At 40.9% G+C, this 26,568-nt stretch overlaps 1 protein-coding gene across 2 annotated transcripts; it reads left to right on the forward strand.

Annotated features, from left to right (window-relative positions):
• Positions 1 to 858: 858 nt before the first annotated feature.
• pip4k2ab (phosphatidylinositol-5-phosphate 4-kinase, type II, alpha b) lies at positions 859 to 26,568 on the forward strand. 2 transcript variants are annotated; one of them, XM_062529275.1, is made up of 11 exons: positions 859 to 1,722; positions 15,283 to 15,380; positions 15,641 to 15,737; positions 17,265 to 17,417; positions 17,647 to 17,793; positions 17,953 to 17,991; positions 20,527 to 20,634; positions 21,411 to 21,524; positions 21,740 to 21,992; positions 22,745 to 22,848; positions 24,315 to 26,568. In XM_062529275.1, the coding sequence occupies exons 1-11, from the start codon at positions 1,579 to 1,581 to the stop codon at positions 24,393 to 24,395; spliced, it is 1,338 nt and encodes a 445-aa protein (XP_062385259.1). In that variant the 5' UTR covers positions 859 to 1,578; the 3' UTR covers positions 24,396 to 26,568. The 2 variants fall into 2 exon arrangements, with proteins under 2 accessions (XP_062385259.1, XP_062385266.1); XM_062529282.1 differs by lacking the exon at positions 20,527 to 20,634.

The following is a 26,568-nucleotide window of genomic DNA, read 5'->3' on the forward strand; positions in this document are numbered from 1 at the left end:
GTGTGTGTGTGTGTGTGTGTGTGTGTGTGTGTGTGTGTGTGTGTGTGTGTGTGTGTGTGTGTGTGTGTGTGTGTGTGTGTGTGTGTGTGTGTGTGTGTGTGTGTGTGTGTGTGTGTGTGTGTGTCTGTCACGGTCTGTGTGCCAGTCTACAGCTCCATGTCCCGGTAAGATACTACAGTATTTACACATGTTTTCAGAGGAAGGCCTAGTTTTCTAACCAGCAAATCTCCCAATTTGGTTTAGCCTACAGGGACTTTGAATCAGAGACCAGATGCTACATTAAAGACCATGCGAACTTTCTTTACATAGTAGCCTACTGTAGAATTATTCTCAGACTAGGCTATAGCCTAAAGGCCTAACTCTTATGAACTGTGTGTCTGACCCTCTAAAATCTAGGCTACAGAATAGGCTATTACTTAGGCCTATTACTTCGACATAGAAACCCAGAAATTACTGAGATTTGGGATTTAACACCCACGTCTATACTATCTAATGTGTTTCCTCTTTTCTATTTTTGATTGGAGTCACCGACAACCTCATTTGTGTAGGCTTATGTTCTACTGCAAACAGACCATAGCAATGACAAGGATAGACTACAATGCATTCATTATCACAGTTTTTATTATTATTATTTTAAATAATAAATTGATTTGGTTAAACCCAATGATTGGTGTATTTACCCTGGTTTAAGTTTGAACGGAAAATGACTGTAGCCCCTCTTTTATTTAGCCTACCGAGCAAGAGGTACGGGGCAATAATTCTATACCAAACATAAAACTAATATGTCAACGTGCGGCGCAAAGCCATTCTCGTGCATTGAGCGGTCTTTTCCAGCTGCAGCATCAATCCAGCATTCGAACAGATTCAATGGGGCAGTATGCTGCAGCTTTCTAGCGAAGCCATTCGATGAAGAAAGTCGGATAGCATTTGAATTATAGACTAATATTGAACGAGAAAATGTTTTAACACATTGTTGCATTGTTCTGTAGTCTTTTTTAATACGGTCGTCGTGAAATAGATACATAAGCGCATATAATAACCTTAAAGGTGATGCATCTTTTTTCAGGCAGTTCATCGTAAAACGTGCAAACTGCTTCTATGATGCGTTTGCTTTACATTACTCTACTCTATGTTAATTTCATATCGCAGTGATTCTCATTGTGTGATTATTGCCGAAATCAAATTTATAAGATGGAATGAAGACGTGCTAGCCGCACAGATTGCTAACGAACGATAACCTTCAAGCTTGTGTCAATGACAGTTTACATTGTCAAACGTTGACTACCTGATTCTATTATTTGACGTTTCATTGTAACGGGAAAGACTTTGCCACGAGCCATCCAAGTGGAACCCTGTGATATCACCTGCATTTGGATATGTGTCTACTCATTTGAAGAGGAATGCATGGACTTGAAGATTTGAAGAACGGGGCGACACATCACTTCTATCGGACACTTTATTTGATGTGCAGCTTGGACTGTCACAGTTAGCCAACATAGCTAACATTAGTTCGTCAGCTTTTTCAGAATTCTACTGTAAATTCATTCGTTAATTAACAATCTAACAGCTGAACCAAACATGGCTTCTGCCGCTAGCAGCCTTGCTGCATCAATTGCCAGTAAAACCAAAACGAAGAAGAAACACTTCGTGGCTCAAAAGGTGAAATTATTTCGCGCCAGTGACCCGCTCCTCAGCGTACTAATGTGGGGTGTAAACCATTCGGTGAGTAACATTAGAGGTATTTGTGTTCTTTTGCTAACTGGGAAGCTAGCCGGCTTGTCATATCTTTATTGCAGAATATAATGTTGTATGAAAACATAACATAAACATGCCTAATGGGAATGTTAAACAGTAGTTTTTTTGGGTTGACCTCAGGAGTGACACTTTGCAGTGGTGTGGCCAGCTGGCTCTTGATTAGCTGACTAACGTTACAGCAATTTATCTGTCAACGCAAAACCACATGTGGTATGGACGTTCGTCCTGATGTTTTCAAATGGCAAATACACTGTCACTATAACTGACCATTAGTAATAACACCATCGTTGTCGCTACACTGATTAAACTACAACGCCTCCAGTAAATGTGAGTTTTGTCAGTTCATGTACTGTAGTAATGTCAGCTTACCAGTGCCGAAAGCATTGTGGAGAATTGTTGAGGCTGTGGCACTGATGCCTGGAGACCACAATCTGTTGGCGCTTGCAACGTGGCCTTAGAGTTTCTGAATGATGCAATTTCTTTTATTAAGGATTATTATTGTTATTATAGATTGGACCAGTTAATTAAAGGAAAGAACTAGATGTGTTTCCCAGGTATGTTTAATTGGTCCACAGGGACTTTGTGCACTCTTTATGGCACAAACTTGAATCTGATTCCCAAGATGCTGTGCTATTCATGTCTAGTCTACTAACAGTATGTCCTAGGCACGGACCAGAGAGTGTTTGTGGTCCTTGTTTTCTTGTTTTGTTCGGGTTTCTGTAAGTCTACTGCTTTCTATTTCAGGAAACAGGCTAGATAAATCAAATGCATTGGAAATTACACATGGCCTTTCTTGCTGTTTTAGGGTATAAGTAATAGCAGTAGCCTACATCAAGATTAATTTAATCACAAATATCCAGATGTGGAAAAGTCCAGCTTAAGAAAGTAGTCCAGCCATTTAGTCCAAACCATAGCCTACTACGGTAAGCTTTGAAGTTGAAATGGTTGTCACTTTAAACCAAAGTCAATCAATTCATACTTAGGTTATTTATTAGGCTACTACGCACCATCATCGGTCCCTGGGCACTGAGGTGACGGCCCTTATGCCTCATTGATAATGAACATTTTTTTCTTTATCATATTTTTTATAGGGTAACAAGTACACTCTTAGTCTTAGATTAGGTCATAAGCTTCAGTGTGATCAAGTAAATAAATGTCATATACAGTACACAAATAATGCAGCAACCATCTTTTTAAACAATACTTTTACATAGAATTGGCAGACAGAGCTCATGCCATTTTCCCTACACAAACATTAGCCTACATATGAGATAACATAAGGCCACAGCAGCACATTAAAGTTTGGATGTGCTTGTATTGAATGTATTGCTATCATGGCTATTCCAGGTTCATGTCAGCTATACTGGAAAGCTAGATTACAGTGAGTAACAAAGGAAAGAAGACAGAAAAGTTATTAAGCCATATTACAAGGAACAAGAGACCATGTTAGGCTAATTAATGTACCGTAAAAACTAGATTTAACGCCGGGTCCCAGTTAGATGCAGGCTCCTTTTACGAGCCTGGAGTGGCTACTGGTTTGGACAAAAAAAGGCGTGTCTGAGTTGGAGCCTTGTCTGGTTTGTACGGAAGTTTTAGCCTGTAAATCACACACACAAAAGTCAACGTTGGCAGCACTGCTTCAAACACACATTTCCCACTGAAGAAAGGCAGACAGTGTTAAGAGTTCCTAAATGTTTAAATATGGACATGTTGTACATTGTGAGATTGGTTATTGTCTATTGTCTACAATTAAATTGTTCAGTGCATTTTACAGAAACCATGAGCACCAAATAGGCGTTTACCAGCATGGTAAAGAGAAGCAAAAGAAAGTGATGGTTCCCTACCTTTGGTGTCGGAATGTCTGAATGTGGGTCCATTCCTCGATTATTTGTTGCGTAATCAATCTGATAGTATTTCACATCTTTGCTCAAGCAAAGTTTTGTGGGAAAGGATTGAAAGGCTTGGCTCATATAGATGCAGACACAGGTTACAATTGCAACTCTCAGCAGCCCATTGACTTTTGAGTTAATGATGGAGTTGTCTAGTAGTTAAACGCTCTCAAGAAAGAGAAAGTGTAGGGTATTTTATGCCGGCTTTGAGATGCAACTGGGAGAGTTTATGAACTCCTTTAGATTGAAGCAGATAGGCCTACACGTTGTTCATTCATGTGCTCATGCATGGTGCATTTTACTGTCGTATGTAGTGAGCTTTCTTTTTTGTTTTGTAGTTTATTTCTTGTTGTGGTTGTTTCTTTCTTGAGTGTTCAGTGATGGGAAGGAATGCATGACCCATAGACTGTCTGTGAAAGATTTTTCACTCTTGAATACCTGGGAAAATCTGATGTTATGGAAACTCTTTGTGAATTTGGCCTATATGCCTATTAATGAGATGGGAAAAAAGGTTGCACTTTGCATTTAAACGTGCAATAAAAACACGTTTAAATGCAAAGTGCGACCTTTTTTCCTTTTCTTAGTAAACATATAAGTTTGGTCTAGCAGACTAGCACTCTCAAAAACAAACCTAAGAGACTGAGTGAAGCCTGCTCCTACCATACAAATTATTAATGAGATGGGCTCATGAGCAGCAAGATCACCCATTCCACCGACTTTGGTTTAGATGGGGCCCAATTCTGACTCACTTGTGGGGTTTCCCAAATCATTTTTTAAAGTAGTTTTCCCAAGGATCCAAGTTTGTATTATCTTACCATTTCTAACGTTGTACAAGAAAGCAAATTATTATTCTTATGTATGAACTTGGCAACCTTGGCTGAATTAGGCCTACTGCAATTTTAGAGTTTACCATTGTGGCGCTCTGTAAATTCATGGTTTCAGACCGTTTCGACACTCATACTGAAGCTCCATGCTACAAGCAGGGGATGAGTAGAGATGTACAAGCTGTTTCAAGGGCATGGTGGGATTTGTTAGTCTGGCTATCACCAGACTTAGCTCAATCTTTTAAGATTGAACATTAGCCTGGGGAGTCTGCTCTGTATTTCTACTGCACAAGAGGCATGCTCAATAGGCATAGTTCAAATTATTCTGTATGCATTTGGATAGTCCTTCAACCAATCTAGACGGATGATCTGGGTGCGTCTGGTGGATAAGGTCGTTTGTGATTGGTTCCAGCATACACGGACAGGAAGCAGGAGAGATCAATATCTCAGACACACACATACTGTACACACTCAAAATTGGAAAAAAAATTGAGCCTATTTTAAGTTGTAGTCTTTTATCCACTTTGTTGATTTGGAGAAAATATGTAATTGCAATTTTTCTGACAGATTGCGATTTGATTAGTGACATAGTTATGAAAATGTCACTGAGTTGGGCCACTTCTGATTGGTGAGTATGCTTAGTGCATAAGAAGCTCAGCACTCCTGTTGGGTGACCTTCACTGTCTGTCACACAAGAAAGATGACATGAATTAAAACTCATAGTTGTGAAGTCAAACTTAACCATTGCACAGAGTTGCGAGCGGCACGATTAGCTGCAGCTTTTGTGATTAGTTAGAGTGGATAGTGGATTGTTTGTTTGAAATACAGTTAACTTACATCTGACCTTGTACTAGTATTGTAGTCCAGTCACTAAACCAAAAATTAGAGTCCAATCTCGAGTCCCTAGTGTTCGAGTCTAGTCCAAGTAATTTCTTTTAAATCCGACTCAAGCCCAAGTCCCTATTGATCCTAAAAAGTGTTACTTTTCTGGAAATAATAATAATTAAAAAAAAAAAACCTTTTGTTTCAAAATAATTGTACACCATGACATCAGAATCGGTTCATTGTCTATTTATACAGTCACTCACATGCTGATGACATTGTATTATTCATATTTTACCAAAATTGAGTTGAAGTGGACTTTTTTTTATCAGCTAAGGTGGAAATAGTTAATTGTTTAGAATGGCCATGCACTCAGATTTTCCTGATGTTGAATAGATTTTCCCAAAATGTCTCGTTATAAAAGACATAAAGCTTGCAATTACTTACTGAACTGCACTTTATCCTACCTTAGCCTAGTTTAGTGCCCCTGCAGTTTTCTCCACTCCCACATCCCATACCATAAAAAACATCTCCCTTCATGAAGTTAAAGAAAACGCTGCATGCCTACTTCTTGAACCAGTCGTATATTAAGCATTGCAGATGTTTCATTGTTCAACGTTGTTCAAACTGATTATAGAATGCAGCTGGCATTGTAGGTCTGTTGAGATTCAATCTAACTGACATATTACTACAGTGCTTGGCTACTAGCTAGGTATAACCCCCACAGATGAGGCGGCTTAAGAAAGCATCTGGTCTTCCTTGAGAGCTGGTGATATTCTTAACCCTTATCACATCTCAGAGTAGATTCAAATGCAGCTCATGGGTTTACACATAAAGGGGGATTGCAGTGATTGTTGAGGCATGAGTGCACAGAGAGGACACAGCCGTACTCATTTTGATGATCCAATAGTCATCTGTTTTCCTCAAGCTATTAAACCACTGGAACAATCTATCGAACACTGTTTAAATGGTCAACAGTGTTGTGCTCTCTAAAAATTGGATTAAGGCCCAGTTAGGTGTTACAATAGCATACTGTGTATATTCACATTTCCATAAGATCACTAATTGATGCACCTGATAAAAAAAGACAGGTTAGCTGGTTTGCCATCAAGATGGCAAAGCACTATAAAAGACCAGTAGGCCTAAAGGCCCATTTGTATAACACACAAAGCACTTCTTGGATCTAGCGATGTATTGATTTAAAAGTGCAAGTGCTTACAAACTAGTGCTCTCTGCACCAGCACAAATCCATCAACCACCAATTTAGAAGCAGAGCCCATTCACTTTCCTATTTGTAAATAAGTGATGCAAATATACCCGGGGGGAGAATGAGCAGGATTGATCTCAAAGCAGCATTACAGTGAGTCAGCCACTGACCCAATGGCAGCAGACCAGAAAGGCCACTGTCAGCAGACTGCTCACGGTCATCCTGTGTCCTTGACTGGCTCACCTCTTTCAGAACACATCCACCATGTTCAAGACTGTCCAACACTGTTCCCTGTTGTGGGAATGGTGCTTGTAAATTGTTGTGATTTGGAAGAATCAGACTTTCACTAATGCTTTTCAAGGTTTCTAGGTTTCACCTAGTGCCTGAACCTAAAGACAGATACTGAATTTGATATTTGAGGATTTCAAAAACCTCAAATAACTACTTAATTTAGAACTAATTGTCAGCTATTATAAACACCGATACCCATAGATCGGCAAATAGCTAATATCGTCCGACAATATCAGCAAACCGATTTACCGTATGGGCTCTAATTCCATCAAACTGGCTTTTGTTCCACTTTTTGAAGAGAGCCTGGGCACTCTCCATTGGGAATGGCTTCCAACCCTAGCATCGTAATAGGCATGTACTTTGTGTTAACTCTGAAATCATTGGTCCTGACTCCTGTCTAACCAATCATATTGATCAGGAATTTCTAACGTTACTTCTTACTTTTTTTAACCTTTACAAACTGATAATAAACCACATTGGCAGTCAGGAAATGTATTTACCTTTGCTGTATAAAAGTACACATTCATCCGACTGCAGGTTTTCTTTTTATGTTTGCAGTCATTGCTACTATCATTTAGCACAGCCACTTTCGATTTTCGAAACTGATGTCTTCCCCTCTCGAGGGAAATGTGAATACATTGAGACGAGCCAGACTAGTATCTCAGTGAGATGAAAATGAGGGGTGATACCAGGCAGGTAGCTTTCGAGTAATGAAAGCTAGGAACACTGCTCTCTCTGAATCAAATCAAAGTGTTGTTTATAATGCTTTTTACGTTTATTCATGAGCGGTGATACCAGGCAGGTAGCTTTCAAGTAAAGAAAGCTAGGACCACTGCTCTCTCTGAATCAAATCAAAGTGTTGTTTATAATGCTTTTTAAGTTTATTCATAATGCGTTTTCAAGTTGCAACAGATGAAACTACAAAATTGACTCATCTGCAGGGACCAGACAGATGTAGTGAACTGTAGTGAAGTTTAGATAATTTTACTAAGCAATCCAGAGGTCATGCACAGCAAGGCCCACAGGGTATCATGCAGTCAGGCAAGCAGATTTTTGTAGTCAGTCCAGTTACCAACGTAGTAGTGACACACAAAATTACAGTCTCTGAGAAAGAAAGCTTGAGGATGGATCTTTTTGTCTGCCTTTGAGCACTGGGAGAGCACAGCGCCCACTCACACATCAGAAGTATTGACTTCGGTAATGAACTGCTGACTGCGGTCTGGGAGAGTGAAAACAGACCTGAAGGCACAACTGAAGCACCGAGGCTCTGAAATACAGGCTCTGAGAACATGCAGTGCGAGCTGATCTTAGATCTTAAATCTCCCTCAACAAAAAAAATTTGAAAAAATGACCACAAGTCCTCTCAAAAATCCTTGACTGTGTGGTGCAGTGGGGACTGCCTCTCCTCCCTGCCGGTGAGACTTTGTGTGTTGGTTCATCAGAATTATTCAGTTTGATGAAATTGAGGGTTGGAATTTGAGCAATAGAGTTTGCCAGGAAGGACCTTGTTTTTGACACTACCACCCCACTTCCCCTGTGTTGCTGGAGGAATATGGGGCTGAGAGGCATCCACGAACCTGCTGCATCTAGATAGAGAGGGCGTCCAACAAAGCTAAACAATGTGCCACGGTGGCAGAGAGAAACATAGACTACATTATGTGTTTAGCAATAGGTGATTACCTTATTATATACCTTATTATTAGAGTTCAAGCAGCAAATCACAGCAGCAATGAATTGCAATTTCTTTGTCCTAGGGTGGGAGGCATGAAGGTTTTTTAAACAGTTCTCAGTATGCAGCGTTATAATTCAAATGTAAGCAAGCTATATAATGTATTATGTGAATTTAAAAGTAACGTTTGCAACCATGTGGCAAGGAGGAACACAAGTGTTTCATCACCAGTCATACGATTGCATTAATGCCTTGCTAATTAAATTTTTACAAGCACCAGACCAGCATCAGGCCTAATTTTAAGTGATTATATTTACTCACGACTCATTGGAGTTTGCAAGATTAATCTCATTAACTGCAAGATGCATTTATGACAACAGTGCTCTTTCTTAGCCTGCTGGAATCATCTAAAGCTAACACTGTATAGCTTCTTCTTCGCCTTCGTTTGTTTCTAAATTATATGTACTGTAGATGTCATTTGTGCTTATCTTCACCTATTCTATATCATACTGTAGCCGTACAGTTTCGTATCATAACAGACAACGAGAAGTAATTTTTCCATCCAAACAACCCCAAAACAATAATACTTCATGTTCTATCCTCCAACCTTAATCTAAGGACAGGGCATGTCGAGTTTGGGTTTCCATTGGGCGGATTAAATCTCCGTTCTGCTAAAACGGACAGATTTTTTTTCTGCTCCCCCCGTCCCCTTCAGATTGATTGTGCTCTGCCAGCCTTGGCTGTTCTCCCCAGTGGGCTAGCCGCTCCTTTTAGACCAGTTGGAGGGGATTAGTGCACCGTGTGTGCAGAGAGGACGGGCTGAGTCATCCTCCCTCCTTTTCCAACCTGGAGGGGGTGAGGAGGATCGCTTCAGACCTCTCGGGAGTGCACTCACTGCTAATTGACCAGACCAGCGCACAGATGCCCTCGCATTTGCATTTTATGCATGTTAACAACAATATTGACATTATATTTATATTTATTACTGGTATTATTATAATTATTATTATAATTATTGCAACTACTAGCCACCTACTACTACTACTAGCACTACTACTACTAGAAGTGTTAGTGCTGTCTGTTAAAAAAAACAGCTGGATACTCCCAGATGGCAGGGCCGTAGATTATCCTGTTGGTTGTGTTGCTCCAACAGTGCTACAGCTGGAAACCATGTAATCAATATCAGGCCCGGATCCGATTGCTGTTCATCTTATCTATGCTGACGGTGGGCTTTGTTATCTCTGCTCTCTGCCATTACCTTTTCATTTAAAGCCAGTTTTGTACATCCTCCGCTTTTCCTATCCACATCCATGACTCTCATTTGTCTTTCATTTGTCTCCACTTTTCATCCACTTTTATTTTTTTTTAATGTGACCTATGAATGCTGATGAATTGCCCTAATTACAAGCCAACCCAACCTGCGCTGAAGATCCATAGAAAGAGCAGTACCCATGGGGGTTGAGGACCTGAAAATAGTTTGAAAGTGCAGGCCTCAAAGGCCTCAAAAAAGTTGTGTGTGGATAGGCAGGAAATCAGCAAAGGGATGGAACCTGTGTGTGCACCTAACAGATGGCTGCTGCATTCTGATGGAGAATAGCTGGAGTATTGGCACAGATTTTCTTTGTTTTTCTTGGAGAGAATGGGAGCATGTGGTGGTGAGTCAAGGGCAACTGCGTTCTGGAAAGGATGAGAATATGGAAAGGCTGTCTGGTGACCAAAGGCAGCCCTAGGCAACCTCTAAAGGAACAAGAGGAGGAAAACCTGTAGAAACGTGCTGCAGTTTCTCGCGAACTCTTGATGTGTGGTCATTTGGAGTGTTGATACTTGACTGAAATCCGAAAGACTGTGCTACATTATTCATGATCACAGATCTGCTGCTCTGATGCTTTCTAATAACTCATTTGTCAAAAGATAATCGGCAAAAGTGACTCTGTTGTGGTGTGCCTGCATTTGATGGACATAAGTGTTGTGGTTTCCGTCTGTTTGTTTTGACGACACAGCCTGTGGGAGATGGCGGGTTGGTCCATATGGGCAGCAGGTGCAGAGCCATCTCCTGCTGAACGCGCTGATGGTTGTTTAGGATGGTGCTCCACTCTGATGGTGTCGCTGGCCGCTCTGTGCCTTTCCAGTCTGCTTGATTTCAATCGCTTCATTCAGACCACATTGTATGTTGATTGCATAACCTTTCTGCGACCAAAAGGGAACTAGTGCATGAACATTTACCCACTCATGCAGAAATCATGCAGACAGGATTTAGACTATTACATGGGATTTGGATTCAGCTGACAGAGAATTTTGCCTGACATGTACAGTAGTCAGCGTTCAGTATGTGTGGATATCCGGGGAGTTGGATTATTTTAATGGGCACAGCACAGCACTGTGGTACAGGCTGAAGAATAGAGTGCCCAGAGCACTGAGTTGAAAGACAGCTACTCTTGAAATGAAGAGCTGACTCATTTCTGTGTGTCTGCAATGATTGCATAAATGTTCAGGTAGCTGCAATGAATGTTAAAATGTTCTATGGAAAGGACTCTCTCTTTTTCTGTGTGTGTGTGTGTGTGTTAGAGAAAGAGAAAGAGAGAGATGGACAGAATCAGGGAGAGGGCTAGAGAAAAAGGTTGACCCTGGATTGTCCTCTTCTGTCTCAGCCTAAGCAGCTGCAGCTTGAATACCGCTCCCTGTGGGCCTTGGTGTGTGTGTGTGTATGTGAGTGCATGCGTGTGTGTGTGTGCGTGTGTGTGTGTGTGTGCATGTGTGTGCGCGCGCTCGTGTGTGTGTATGTGTATATGTGCTTGGTCCAGCTTCCCTGCTCACTGACATAATCAGAGATGGCAGGCCCTGCTTCAAACAGCCAAGAGGGGGTGGAGCTGTTGGCTCTGATTCATCCTCTCACTCAATATTAATATACATTTAATTCTGTACAAAACCTCACAGGCACTTCTAAAACAGCATCACTCTGAGAAGTGATCAATGCTAATTTGGAACGTCACATCAAAACATTATATATAAAAAAAAAAAATGGGCTGACAAAGACCAGTCTAACTCCTTTGCACTCCACAGTTCAATTTCCCCTGTAGCGCAAAGATGAGGTGGTGTCAGCCAACAAATGAGACACTTGAGTCTCTCTATAAATGGGTTAATTATGATGGTCTCGTTGCGGAACTGTGACATTATACAAGACAATTAATTTGCACAGACACCACATGTCTGTTCAACAGGACCTGAGTTTGTAGCCTTATACGGTCTGAGAAGATGTCTCTATTTGTTATCTAGCTATTTTAAACCCTCAGTTTATTTGAATAAAATCAATGATACTAATATATAAATAAATGCCCATATGAATTTAATTGTATTGCTTTTGGATACATTTTGGATGAACACTGTATGTAGAGCAAAGTTCTAATCAGAGACTTGTGCTTTTTAAATGGATATCCAGGAAGTAGAAGCTCTCACAATGACCTACTCCTCAACACCACCAAAATCACAGTTCACTTCTGCTCTTAAACGCATCAATTTTCTAACTACGTCTTACCACACTTCAGCCATCAGTCAATTCAAAACCCTTGATGACTTCAATAATGTTAGCTTTGCAGCAGAGCTTGCCATTCTTGAACAAAATCGTCTCATACAAATGCAAAGTACCTCCTGTGCTGACGTTCACCTTCTATCATACAATCTAAAAATATACCCCAGTGGAACATTTGTCATCTTTGACTTTCGGTGGTCTCCATTATAATTGAGCAGCAAATGTAATCACTGTGCGCAGCCACCCTCTCTATCTGTTTAAAGGCCGGGCCTCCCAGAGACGCTGCTGGTCTGTTCATGGTTCTCCTGCTGCACTGCTGCCAGACTCCTTCCCTCTGTCTGCAGTTTTGTGTTATTGTCTTGTGTTAATGTGTTCCCTGATGTGAGATTATGCCAGTATGTGGGTGTTTTTATTAGAGCTGTAGGGAGCACGCTGAATGCAAAGGGAAACCAGTGTGACTATGGCCAGATATTTAATTAGATTTTTAACCATTTTTGTGTGGGTTGTGTTGTGTGTGTATAGACTTCGTTTGACATTGGACACCACAGGCCAGATAGAGTTGGAGCAGATATGTCTTAAGATTCAAAAAGCTTCTATTTGCTGTAAGGAATGCGTAATTCTCCCTGAGATGAGAGAGTATATTAAATTTGGAGTGCTCCTCTTCACATTCATAGAGGCTGCGTTAGCGCTAAGGGATGGGAAATGACTCTACAGCAATTTGTGCGTGTGGGCCTGATGTGAGCAGTTAGGTGAAAGACTAACTATCCCATACTGTGTCTGCTGCACAGCAAATCTGGAGCGTGTCAGAAGACCGTACCCTCTGAATCATTTCTCGGGACCGCCGCCAGAACCACGAGTCCCTTGAGCGGCTCGTAAGTCAGGCTATAGGTGAGACGCAGAGGAAGATGCTGATGACGACGGGCGATGATGGATGGCCTCAAATAAAGTGAGGAGGTATCTTCTGGGGTGAGATGGCTAATTAGATGAGAGTATAGGTTTTTTACTGTTTTGTAATCGATTGGTATGCATTGATCGTGTGAGTAAGCAAAGACACTAAGGCAGGGTATGTATTTGCTATGCCTTTTTGTTCTCATTCACTTCGGGAAAAGGGTCTGTGATGGTTCCAATCGTAGCATTCTAATGGGCATAGACTCTATGTTAACTTTGAAATCATTGGTCCCGCCTAGCCAATTGCATTGATAAAGGATTCCTAACGTTACTGCCTACTTTGCCACTTACCTTTGCAAACTGATAATACACCCCATTGGCAGTATATTCTTACGGCTGCAGTTCTTTGATGATTGCTGCCGTTGCTACTACCGTTTTATTGCCTCCACTGCCACTTTTCATATTGAAACTAATGACATCCCCTCTGATAGCTGGCTGGCCCCCATCCTGGAGGCCGAGGGAAACATTAAGCTTAGCAGTGCATTTAGAGGAGCCAGATTGTGGAAGAGATGAGTTAGGTTTGTGTCATTTTCTTTTTATGAGTTCTGGTTTCGTATTCTGGTTAGATGCAGATGTGTAGGTTCAACTTCTATCTTTCTATCTATCTATATTGTCAGTTATTTAGTAGGATATCTATCTTTAGTCTAGTCTATCTATCTGTAATATCTATCTGTTTTCTGTCCTTGGTTCAGTAAAACAAATAGATAGTCTGTCACTGCAATTTAATGGAAGTAAATATAGAATTTTGAGTGGATTAAATCTGACCTACTATACCTTGTTATCTGTGTATACACCTCACTGCAACATTAGTGTTGGCATTAACCCCCACACACAGTAGGATCTGTGTTCAGTGTTGCGCTGTGAATTACTGCTGTTGAAATTTGAATTAACAACACTTTCAGATTTTGTTTGTTATTCACAACTAGGCTACAGTTTGCCTTTAAAAGCATGCTCAGAACTCTGGGTATACAGTCACCTCTAGGTTGGAAGCCTTAGTCATATTCCCCAAAGAAGACATAAAAAAAAAAAAAAAAACGCTGGCCCTTCATACAGCCTGTATGAAAGCTGTCCAGGAAGTGAGAATAATCTGTAGCTGCGTCAGCTCCAGCAGCAGCAGTTTGCAGTGTTAAGACGGCCATAAGAGCCAGGGCTGGTGGAGTGGCTACTTCACAGATGAGAGTGAGCCCCCTGGTGCCGCAGACAGATGGAGGATACAGGAAGAAGTGCAGAAATAGCACATCACATGAACGTGTGTGCGTGTGCGTGTGTGTGTGTGTGTGTGTGTGTGTGTGTGCGTGCGTGTGTGCGTGTGCGTGTGTGTGTTTGTGTTTGTATTAGGGATGTTTGATGGAGAGCATGTCATACGGGCAGGCTGGATACCAAAGTCTCCGGTGGGGAAATGCACTGCTTGCTCGACCGGTGTTTGTGTGTGCCAGATGGACCGGAGTGAGCAGTCAACCTTATCAGAGGTCATTCAGACAATATCAGTCTTGGCAAATGAGAAGATTCAGTTCTGCGTATGTGTGACATTTTCAGTGGGGTTTGACCTTTTTGTTGAAGCCATTTTGTTTATGGTGGGATATATTTACTCCTTGCCTGGCCACTAAGGACTTTGTCATTGATCCGTGCACATTGTGTTAGCTGTTTTTTGCCTGTGTGTTGAAATATTGGATGGAAATGGAAGGTAGTTTTTGACCCTGAGCCAACAGTGCACCTCCTAGTCTGCTGACAGTAAATCTTTGCTGTCTGCTAGTTGAAAGCAGCATTTTGTCATCACCTATATATTCAGAGACAGAGACAGTTTAGCCGTTATGACAGGAAATAACTGTTGAGCACAAGGCCTGAAACTGTTGCATTACCAAGACATCATTTTGAGGTATTTGTCAGATGTGGAGCAGAACTAGAAATAACCATGAACTTGTGCAGCAACTTAACGGTTATTTTCTTCACCATACCTAGAGATTGGCATGGGGTACTTTCCGATAATCTCTTAATGCAAATCGAGACAGCTATTAGGCTAACTGAAATAAAACAATGCCAATCTTTAGGTATGGTTAAGGGTATGTGATGATGTGGGGCTATTTTAATTCCAAAGGCCAAGGGAACTTTATCAGGATGCATAGTATCCTGGATCCATGAAATAACAGGCCTTCAAGAACATTTATTTATTTACGATACATTATTCATTCACAATGAAGATTGTTTTTTTTTATTATTATTCCTCTTTTTGGCAACTTTAGCATGGGTTCATAAACCTGAGCACAACTGCATTTGTTATATGGTCAGGTGGTAAACATGTTGGCTCTGCTCTTTTCTCTCTTTTTCTCTCCTCTCTCTCTCTTTCTCTGTAGATTAATGAACTCAGTCACATCCAGATTCCCATCATGCTGATGCCTGATGATTTCAAAGCCAACTCGAAGATCAAGGTGGACAACCACCTCTTCAACAAGTGAGAAACCCATCCCATCACAGTTTTCCCCTTCAATTTAGAATTGAAAAAGAAAGTAGAATCTGATATCACACATTTCTTAAATAAATTTGTGTCAGGTGAGTATTGAGTGAGTGAGGTAGTGAGTTATGTCCAGACTATGCAATGTATTGTAAACAGTTTGACGTTAGCGTAACAGATTTTCAGTTTTCCTGTACTTAGTATTTTGTGACATCATGTGCAAATTGTGATGGATGTTTTTGTGATGTTGAAAACCCAAGGGAAAACATGCCAAGCCATTTCAAATTCAAGGAGTACTGTCCGCTTGTCTTCCGGAATCTCAGGGAGAGATTCTCTATTGATGACCAGGAGTTCCAGGTAGGCTTGATTTGCTTATTCCTTCTTTTTTGAAAAACACAGATCGAAACAAAACACACACACACACACACACACACACACACACACACACACACACACACACACACGCACACACACACACACACACACACACACGTCGTACTATAATAATAATTTATAATAGTAATTAAATCTTCTAAATCAGAAGAAAAAGAACACAAGGAAAAACAATGAAGGAAAGACAGTCTTACTCATTTACTTTCTGTCTTTGACACAGACACACACACACACACACACACACACACACACACACACACACATTCAAATATAAGCACAATTCTACTAAATCTATTAAAATCTACTATTCTACTAAAAAGGAAAAGTACACCAGGAAAAATAAAGAAGAGATGCAGTCCTACCCATATACTGTCATACTTTGTCACACACACACACACACACACACACACACACACACACACACACACACACACACACACACACATAAGCAAAATTCTTCAAAATCAAAGAAAAGCATGCATGGAAAAATACAGAAAGAAAGACACAGTCTTTCACACACACACACACACACACACACACACACACACACACACACACACACGCTAGTACGTCTAAATCAAAGGAGAGCAGCAGCAGCCTTGAAGCAGGAGAGCTTTCATCAGCCTGAGCCACACAGAGAAAAGGAGTGTCAGCTTGTCGTTTATCAGCTAAGCTCCCAGTCTCCTCAAGTGCGTGGGCTGCCAGGGTAACCGCTCTGCACAGAGGAGCGATGGCTGCACTGCTTCATCCTGAGGTGTTTGCTTGTGACACCTGGCATTTGTCCCGCAGGGGTAAACCATAACTTTTACCTTTGCAGATTATCCCGAAATAGGACGGATTATGTCTCGTCTTTCATAATAGCATTACAGTCAGATGCTATGTGTAATGTGTGCAACATTAGACCCAGTCTGCCGCTTGGGCTGTGCAGGTGGACAGCAAATGAATCCCCAAATTCGTAGCCAGATGCCCAAACAGAACATGTACGGTGGCCTTGGCTCCTCTCCCAGAATTCCTCAGGACACACACCATGGCATGTCCCACTGCGCCTCCGCGGCAGTAACCTTTAATCCATCTGTGTTCCAGAGCTGCGGGATAACAACACTCTGGTGGCCTTGCCGATTATTAAGCTCTTGCTCGGGGGCATTTACATAAATCTATTCATGTGATGGCTAATACTCTTGGTTTTTGCTCATGATGTCAGGCAGGAATATGATTTTGAATAATCTCCATCTTTCCTTTACTCTCACTCCTCACTCACCCCCCACCCCCCACCCACATACCCAACCCACACATCTACCCACACACACACACACACACACACCCAACCCACACATCTACCCACACCCACCTACCCACACCCACCCACCCACACCCACCCACCCACACACGCACACACACGCACACACACACACACACTCACACACACACACACACACACACACGCACACACACCATTCCTCTGCCCTCCACTCTCCCCCCCACCCTTGGCAGAACTCTCTGACTCGGAGCGCTCCCATCCCCAGCGATGCTCAGGGCCGCAGCGGCGCTCGCTTCCACACGTCCTACAACAAGAGGTACGTCATCAAGATCATCACCAGCGAGGACGTAGCCGAGATGCACAACATCCTCAAGAAGTACCACCAGGTGAGAGGACGCGCACAGGCTCGGCGCTTGGCGGGCATCTTGCTGCAGGCTGCTGGGCAATTTCCATCTCAGGGGTCACTTAGTCATGTTCTCTGTGTGTATGTTTCTGTGTGTGTGTGTGTGTGTGTGTGTGTGTGTGTGTGTGTGTGTGTGTGTGTGTGTGTGTGTGTGTGTGTGTGTGTGTGTGTGTGTGCCTGCCTGTCTCGGTGTGTGTCTGCATCCTTTCTAGTACATTGTGGAGTGCCATGGCAACACACTGCTCCCTCAGTTCCTGGGCATGTACCGCCTCACAGTGGACGGTGACGAGACGTACATGATCGTCACGCGCAACGTGTTCAGCCACCGCCTGGCTGTCTACAAAAAATACGACCTCAAGGTAAAGGAAATCGGGGATGCAGCACCAATATATTGTAACGACAGTGCTGATTGATTCCCTTGATATAGTGAATCCTGTATTCTAAAAATCAACAATATTCCATGGCCATAAAACTGCAATGAATTATTCCCAAGTGATCTGTTTCTTTTCTTTCTTTAGGGATCTACTGTGTCCAGAGAGGCTAGTGAGAAGGAAAAGGTACATTTTTTTTTTTTTTTTGCAAAAAATTGACCAAAATGAATTTGTGACTGACAGAGGCAGCTTATGTTGCATGTATGCATCTGGGAACACTTCAGATATAGGGCATGAAACTTGCATGTGAGATCCATTGCATGTCTGCTTTTGTTGATGTGGCCAGTGAGAGATCTGTTTTGGGAGGGCACCCCTTAACCCCCTGTTCCATTCCTGTGATAACAACATCACGCAGAAGAACACAGTTGATCATGTGATCATTCTCTTGTTGTGGTCCTCCTCCTTTGCCTTTCGTTTCCGTCATTGGTTTCATTTGTTTTTATCCTGGCCTTACTTCTGGTTTACACTTGCTATGTTGGTAATATTTGTAAATGAACGGAGTACCTAGTACATGATATCTGACACAGGAAGGCAGTAGGTGTGTGACTATGCAGTGGGACATTTCATGTATTTTGTGTATGCCCTCTACTAAAGCTCTCCGCAGCTGCACATATTGGATGATTTGTTACCCTCGTTCTGTTATACTGTGGGAATTACATCTACAAATGATCATACAGCACCCTCTACATTTATTGCTACCCCTCGGAAACAGTAAACAGTAAAAAGAGGTGTTAAAAAAAAGGCATGGAAAGGGACACATGTTTATTTTACCCTTACGTGAGGAGGATGGTAAGACAGGTAACATATTCTCCCCGCTGGATAGTTACTGAAATAAATGCATCTTGGGGTCACCAAGTCTAAAAACAAACATCAGACGTAACCTCCATGCTAATAGATTGTCGGGAAAAGGGCTTTTTTTGTCATTAAGTGACACATGTAAATGGCTGTCTGGTGTGGCTTAATGCTAGTGGGACTTGAATTATGGTCTATGGTCGGCTTAAGTAAGAGCCATTTGCCAACACACACTCAAGGTGGGTTTTGCAAGAATGAATGGAGAGAAACACATGCCGAGTCTTCTGACAGGGTTATCTCAGTCCCCAGATTTTGACGATTTTGAGAGATTCTGTAAAGGGGAATGGTCTCAAATCCTCACCTTTTATTTCCAATGTTATGGGATGTCATAGAAGAGTTAGAAAATAAATCATTTTGAAAATAAGAAGAATCTCCCAAATAATGTGAATGTAGAGGGCGCTGTATATCGCTTTTTCAGGATGAGTTCTCATGTTAAAACTCACAAGAAAATGTCCTTTTAGAGTGTCTTCATGATCTACAGTATGTCAAAGACAATTATTGAAATGCAAGAATATTTTTGTCTATATTGTTGTCCACAGTTAGAGCAGCACACATATAAGTAGTAAAGGTCCTTCAACAATTAACTTGTTATTTCTCTTACTCAGAAGCATAGAAATGTTTAAGTGTTTCTCTCATACATGCATCATGTATGGGCATGTGTATGAAATGCATGTGCATCTGTTTCCCCAAATGTTGCATGTTACCCTTTTGATATGATTGAGAATCCCCCTGTTTATGTACCCCTAGATATTGATATGATTGATAGACAGACCAGGCATTAAGACATATGAACAGCTAAATGTAGAATTTAGAACTGAGGTCTGTTGAAGTTTACACTCAAAGATTCAGTCATCATGTTCTTCTTCTGTTGTCTTATTGTGTTACATACAGCTATCTGTATTGCTTGAAATAATAATAATACTGTTACATGTTTTACTTTTAATGTTGGTGCAAAATGATCAACTCTGCTTTTGGTTCCTTGTTTTCTGGTCTGTGTATATTCTGCTTCCAAGCATGACATTTCTACTCATAATGCTTAGCCATACATGTTTTTGTTCATGATGTAGTTTTCATGAATTATCATAGATAAAAATACTTATTTCAAATAACTTCAAAATGGCAGTGAGGGTGCAAAGGTGATCATTAACAACTCTGCATGTATATTGCAGTCTGTTGAAGTTTGAGACATGGTGCTAAATGTCGATTAGGTCGATAATGCTAATATCGATTAGGTCGATAATGCTAATATTTCATTTCACAAGAAGACACTTATTGCAAACTGACTGTACTACAGTATAGTGTTGGAAGCGAGTGATCATGTAGGCCTATGCAAGACATTATTTAAGAGTAACGAACAATTAAAACTCACTAAACATTAATGTCTACCATGTTAAACAAATGTAGAACTATGAAATGCATTACATAGTGATTAGTATCGTGTACGATAATGTTATATTATACCCACTGTCATTTTAAGCTTTCTGATTTGCAAGAAGCCAATGCTGAAATTGGCTATTCAAGCTTGTGCTTTCTGGAATATATTTTTTTACCACAAACACAGTATTTCCAACTTAAAATCACAGTGTAGTCATGATTAAACTAATGGATATTTATTTACATACAAATGTTGAATTCTCTTTGAAAGTACTGGTAACAACCATTGGTGAATTATTTTCACTGAGATGCACCCCTAGCTGTTTATATTCGGTCCTATCATTTTCCATATTATGGGATTCCAGGCAGCACAGGCCCCCGAGGTTGTGAGTTGATAATGAACCAGGCTTGCTGCTTCTCCCCCAACTTCCTTAGCAACCACGCCAAACCGAGGAGGGTGCTCCGCCCGCGCCCAAGTCTCGCATGAGCCAAAAGCTGCAAACCATCCGGATCGCCACGCGATTTTACTGTGCCATCAAACACGTAAGGACCCGCCGGCAGGACGTGTGCCCCCATCCCCCCATCCCCCCCCCCACCCCCCCATCCCACCCGACCCCCCACCCCAGCAGACTTGACGCTTCTAGCCTGGGCTCAGGCCTCATAGCTGCCTTACCTTTAGTCCACAATAGACGCAACTGAAATGTGTCTGGAGTCTCCAGGCTGGCCTGACTCTCTCCTGGAGGGAGTCAGGGATCTCCCTTCCTCGCTTTGACAGCTGTTGGGCTTTAGAGACTAACGAGTAGTGGAGATTTATTTGAAGAGGACAGCACAGCAGACAAAGTAGACTGCTTGGAAGTGTGTTTGGAAGCCATGCGGCCTGTTAATTGGCAGCTGTAGAGCTACTGTACAATGTGGGGCCAGGGGCCACTAATGAAACTGTTTCTGTCCCCTGCACAGTGTCTCTGTTCAGCTACCTACAAATGTGACACAAACGTGACTGGGTGTTGGGAGCGGATAACGTAGCTCTCATCCAATGATCTCACCAGCATCTTTCATGGTCTATAACCTGAATGTGTTCTAGTGCACATTTGGTTTACGTAACATTATGAGTGTATTGAGTTTTATATGTTTTCATTTTAAGGTTAACCAATGTGTGTCAGATAAGTCATCTTTTTAGTCAACAACATATAGTAGTGTAAATCAACAATATATTTTAATTTATCAGCACAGATACGGATTGTTTAATTAATAGAAGTGATGAAAAATGTATTCAAAAACAGATGTTTGTGTATGCTTTGCATTATTCTGTTTATGTCCAGACTAAGGAGCTCCCTACATACAAAGACAATGACTTCATCAACGATGGCCAGAAGATCTACATTGACGAGGAAAGCAAAAAAATGTTTCTGGAGAAGCTAAAGAACGATGTTGAGGTTTGCTTTCACTCCCAAGTGACATTAGAATTCTTTTGGCATACTTCCGCTTTCTGATTTCGTTGGCATGAAATAACGTTCTCCTTCCTTCCCTCATTTTTGCCTTCTTCCACACAACTACACTCTTCTACAACTCTTCTCCCTTTGGTCCTAACGGCACCTCATTCTCCTCCCTGTCTGTCTCTCTCTGTCTCTCTCTGTCCTCCGCTGTGCAGTTTCTGTCCCAGCTGAAGCTGATGGACTACAGCCTGCTGGTGGGCATCCATGACGTGGAGCGAGGGGAGCAGGAGCAGCCCGAGGAGGAGAGCGAGGACAACGACGCCGGGGAGGAGGAGGGGGCGGAGAGTGATGGCGGGGCCACGGGCACCCCCCCAGACAGCCCCAGCAACACCTTGGACAGCAACAAGCCCCTGGGGCCCGGCGAGTTTGACCCCACCATCGATGTGTACGCCATCCGGAGTCATGACAGTGAGTGTCAAGTCTCCAGCTTGAGTTTGAGTCATTTGTGTTTCATTCCAAGCACAGGTAACTGAATGAAAATGCTGTGATTCATTGGGCTTTTTGGCTTTTCAAATCCAGTGTTTAGCTTAAATTACTTGAATTCGATAAATTTGTAGAGCTTCTGAACATTTTCTACCGAGATCATTATATGGAGATAAACTACTTTTGGATGACAAAATGCTGCAATGGTTTCCTCATGCGTAAAAATTGGACAAAGTGGCAAGGTTCCACAAAAGATTTAGCACCAATTTTCAGTTGTTTGATTTTCAAAGAGCACAATTAATGTTTAAGTGCAGGGAAGGTAAATATTTAAGGTGTCTTTACACATGAATGTGTAGATAAAGTAATGTCAATGTGGAAACTTGACAGTGTAGTCTAATAAACAAGACATATGTAGACATATAAACAAGTGTAGTCTTGTTTATAACGGTCTCAAAACTACACTGATGGAAAAAGTTAATCACTTGTTCTATGAGGAACAACATGGCAGCTGTGCTCCGTAATCTCATGGCATATCTTGATGGTTTCAACAGACATGACTAAACATCTAAGGTGGTTTTGAATGATATCCAATATTCATGTATTCATATTCATAGGACACTTGTTGTTTATGCGTAGGGCGAGGGTTTGGAAACATGCTTGTAATGTCTCAGTCCTATTGTTAATATTGTGGTGTGACTTACAACTATTCAGACAGATCATGTCTCTCTTTTCATCAGATGCTCCTAAACGAGAGGTCTACTTCATGGGAGTGATTGACATCCTCACTCCTTATGACGCAAAGAAGAAAGCCGCTCATGCAGCCAAAACAGTAAAGCATGGGGTGAGTGATCAAACCAGATCAAACCACTGATTCTTAGCATATTGCCATACAACAAGTATTGCAACTCAATTCTGCGATACATTGCTATTCACGTGTCCCATATTATTCGAAGGCATTACAAAAAAACAAGGAAAATAACATTGTTCAACTTTGTCATGGCATGGTGCAGGTCAAGCAATACTTTGAGCTACTAGTATCGATATAATTGCATGCACAAAATATTGCGACACTGAACAGAATCAATTTTCCCCCAACTCTAGTGAGAGGAATCTTTGATGATCTGGAAGCACAAGTCAAGTCAAGTCAATTTTATCGAGCATGGTTTGCGCTCAGAGGAGCGCAACATGGACTGTAGGGAGCTCACACCCAATTACTGTATGTCAGAGGCTTTGGTAACAACTCGCTCTAATTTCCTTTTGGTGCGACAGTCTGAACTCCCATACCTGACAGTGGTGGATGATTTCAGATCACAGAAACAGAAGATTGTAGATAGGAGAGTAGCAAGCAACACTTTCATATGCATAGTTATAGGCATCATATTTCTCATTCAAAATAGTAGAGTATCGCGAATGACAGAAATAGAATAGAAATGGGTCATCCAACAAAAGGTCTGCTCTAATCGTGTTGCCTTGCGTTGCACACCACAGCACACCACCAGCTTCAAGTCGCGTAGGCCTACTGTCAGGATATTTAGATTGAAAACAATATAGCCTAGCCTAATTAAACTGATTTTATCGCTAAAATATCAAATTTTCTTAAAATCTAATTTTGCCAACACGTGTAAACGTGATACATTCCATGGTTAAATAACTTGTGATAACACTATCTAGCAAGGTAACAAGCAGAATCATAGAAAGCTGAAGGATTTGGGTATAGCAACAATGAAATCTACTGTACCCTAGCTAATTAGACTTTTGAGAGAAGTTTTGCTGACCTGTCAGCCCGGTATGTTGTAAATCGGGGAGGTGAGACGGTCGTATCTGGGTTGCTCTCATTCAACCCGGTCTTGGTGAAGCAGATAGCCTAGCACTCCTTGCACTCCTTGCACTTCTACTAACACTTAATCATAAGTAGAAGATCAGCATGCTTAGATCATAGATGGCTGTTTATTGTCAGTTGTTGTATGCTTTTGACAGTGAAAAGGAGGTAAATTTATATTAAATTTTGATAATAATATTGTGACAAGCACCAATTGAATAGTGTATCAACTTGCTTTGATGAATTGATGTTTAACTTCTTACACACTCTGTAAGGTGCCTTATTCAGGTCATTTATAATATACTTTAACTACTTTAATATACTGAAACTGCAGCAAGTGTATGAGTTAATATGCCATAGTTCATCTGGCAAACTAGAAGGAATATTGTGGTATGCATTTAACCATTAAACAATTTCACAAACAGGTAGCTGACTTCTGGTGGTGTGCCCGACTAAATTTCCATTTGTACTGACCTCTCTCAATGCAGTCTGGGGCAGAGATTTCAACCGTCAACCCTGAGCAATACTCCAAGAGGTTCTACGACTTCATCACCACCATCATGTCCTAACCTGGCGTGAGCTAGAACTGTGAGTGGTGTTCAGCAGAGCTGGATGGGGAGAGCGCGAGCCCAGCAATGGAGCTTCTGCTCCAGGGGGACGGAACCGGCACACACCCATCACCTTGGACTCCAAGCCCAGGGCCGTTTACATTTTTTTCCCCTTGTGTTTTATTATTATTGTTATTATTATTGTTATTATTATTATTATTATTAATAATATTATTATTACTATAGTTTCTTCAAACTATAAGGGTGGGATGATGTAATGTAGTTATGTGTCAAATATATACCTGTATGTTAGATATCGTTGAGTGGGAAGTTGAGTGGTGTTCTTGTGAGTTCTTCTGTATTTGACATCCTCACTGGCATTGTCAAAGCTGCTTTATATTATGTTCCGTTTGTTTACTTTTTATATATAAATATATATTGCTGAGATGGTGTATCTTAAATGAACAAGCATGTTGCTGTTTGCCTGTGGAATTGAAATAGCTAAGTGATATTCATTTTAAGTTCAACATTTCAGTATATTTTGTATTTGGGAATAGGTAAGAAGGGAATATCAGAGAAAGAGATTTACATTGTCAGACTAAACTCCCTCTGTGGTCATGAGGGCTTACACTCAGAGTGTAGATTTTATGGATTTGCCCATTTGAAATGGACTCCAAAAATGACAATGTTATACTTTGCACTTATTCTAACGCACCAAACTGTTTATGCAAATGAAACTGGTTGCAGAAAAAAAAACTAAGACAAATGCAATAGTAGTGGTACTGTACTATGTGTATTAGTTCATAGAGTTGTAGACCACATACCATATTGGCATAAAATCACTATAGTATAGTCTAGAGAGTTGAAAAGAAATATGGTCCGTTGCGTTTTTTGTTTGTTTGTTTGTTTGCTTGGTTTTTTTTGTCTTATAGAATACAATATAATATATATTTTTACATTTGTTTGTTTTAATATTATAAGAACAAGTGTTAGTATGTGTGCCATTCTCTTGATGGGAATGCAAAACTTTTCAAGGAATTCTAACGCTTTGTGAAACATTGCAGCACATCAAAGAATGAGAGAATGTTGCGTAAAACAACAGGATTTGGTCATGTTTCTCTTTACGTAGTTATAATCTGGTGTAGTCTTGGCATAGTGTTAAGTGAAGTATGTGGATGTATTTGTTTTCCTCGGCATTTTCATTTGCAATTCTAAGCAATCCTAAAAATACGCTACGTAATGTTCTAAATATTTACACTGTGCGAGGGGTGTGCCTTTTTTTTTACTCTGAATTGTTTAATTTTATATTTCTTTTTTAAAAACAAAAGATTGAATATATGTTATTTTTTAAAAATGGATATATATAACGAAAGAATATTGAGGTTGCTCTGCTATTCTGGTGTAGACATAGTGTATGTTAACTTTGTGATTTATCATTGAATGTTACTCCTTAAGCTCAATGATCAAGCAAACCTTTAACATGTTGACTTTAATTGCTGTGGGTTCATTGCCCGTTACTAGTCTACTTTAACAGCTTGTACCTGTTTTGCTGCTTCTGCCGATGGCTGTCTGAAGTTGGATTATTGAACCCCGAATTGTTGGAGTTCATTGGCTGGTGTTTGTAATCCCATTGGACGTTGAACAGTTTAAAGCTTGCACTACCCCTTGAAACATTATTTACATTTACATGTAGCTCATACAAAAATGAAACCCTCAGCTATGTCAGGTGCAATGGATTTGCCAGAAGGTCTTTGTGAAAAAAAAAAAAAAAAAATGCCTTTATACATAAATTTGAACCTCTCAACTTTGACTTAAGAACTTCTCACTCAAAGTTGAACTCATTTTTAGCAGTAGGTGAGCTCCGGGCTTGTTTAGTAATTGACTTTGTAACCCTATATGCATTGTAAATTTATAAAAGGTTACAGTAAGTTCACATTGAATACGAGCATTGAACTGACCCCCACCCCCCATGGTGATAGTGAAATGTGGTTTTCATTTGAGAAGGAGCATGTAAATGATAATGAGGTGATGAACATCATCAATCTGGTGAAAGGTAGAACATTGTAATCCATTGTTGTCTATGCATCATAGTTGTTGTGAATTCAGTTGTGGGAGCCAGTGTCAATCTCATGTTCATGTGCTGTAATGCACCCCATTCTCAAGACACTCCTCAATAAATCTGATCATTGCTCTG

Source organism: Sardina pilchardus, chromosome 2 (assembly GCF_963854185.1).
Source record: "Sardina pilchardus chromosome 2, fSarPil1.1, whole genome shotgun sequence".
NCBI classification, from domain to species: domain Eukaryota; kingdom Metazoa; phylum Chordata; class Actinopteri; order Clupeiformes; family Clupeidae; genus Sardina; species Sardina pilchardus.

What these genes read in the sequence shown, in the direction of transcription:
- pip4k2ab (XM_062529275.1), top strand. Translation starts at nt 1,579, where the DNA reads ATGGCTTCTGCCGCTAGCAGCCTTGCTGCATCAATTGCCAGTAAAACC. An exon ending in AGGCTAGTGAGAAGGAAAAG is followed by an intron (nt 17,992 to 20,526) that starts GTACATTTTTTT and finishes CAACTTCCTTAG; the next exon opens with CAACCACGCCAAACCGAGGA. An exon ending in TTTACTGTGCCATCAAACAC is followed by an intron (nt 20,635 to 21,410) that starts GTAAGGACCCGC and finishes GTTTATGTCCAG; the next exon opens with ACTAAGGAGCTCCCTACATA.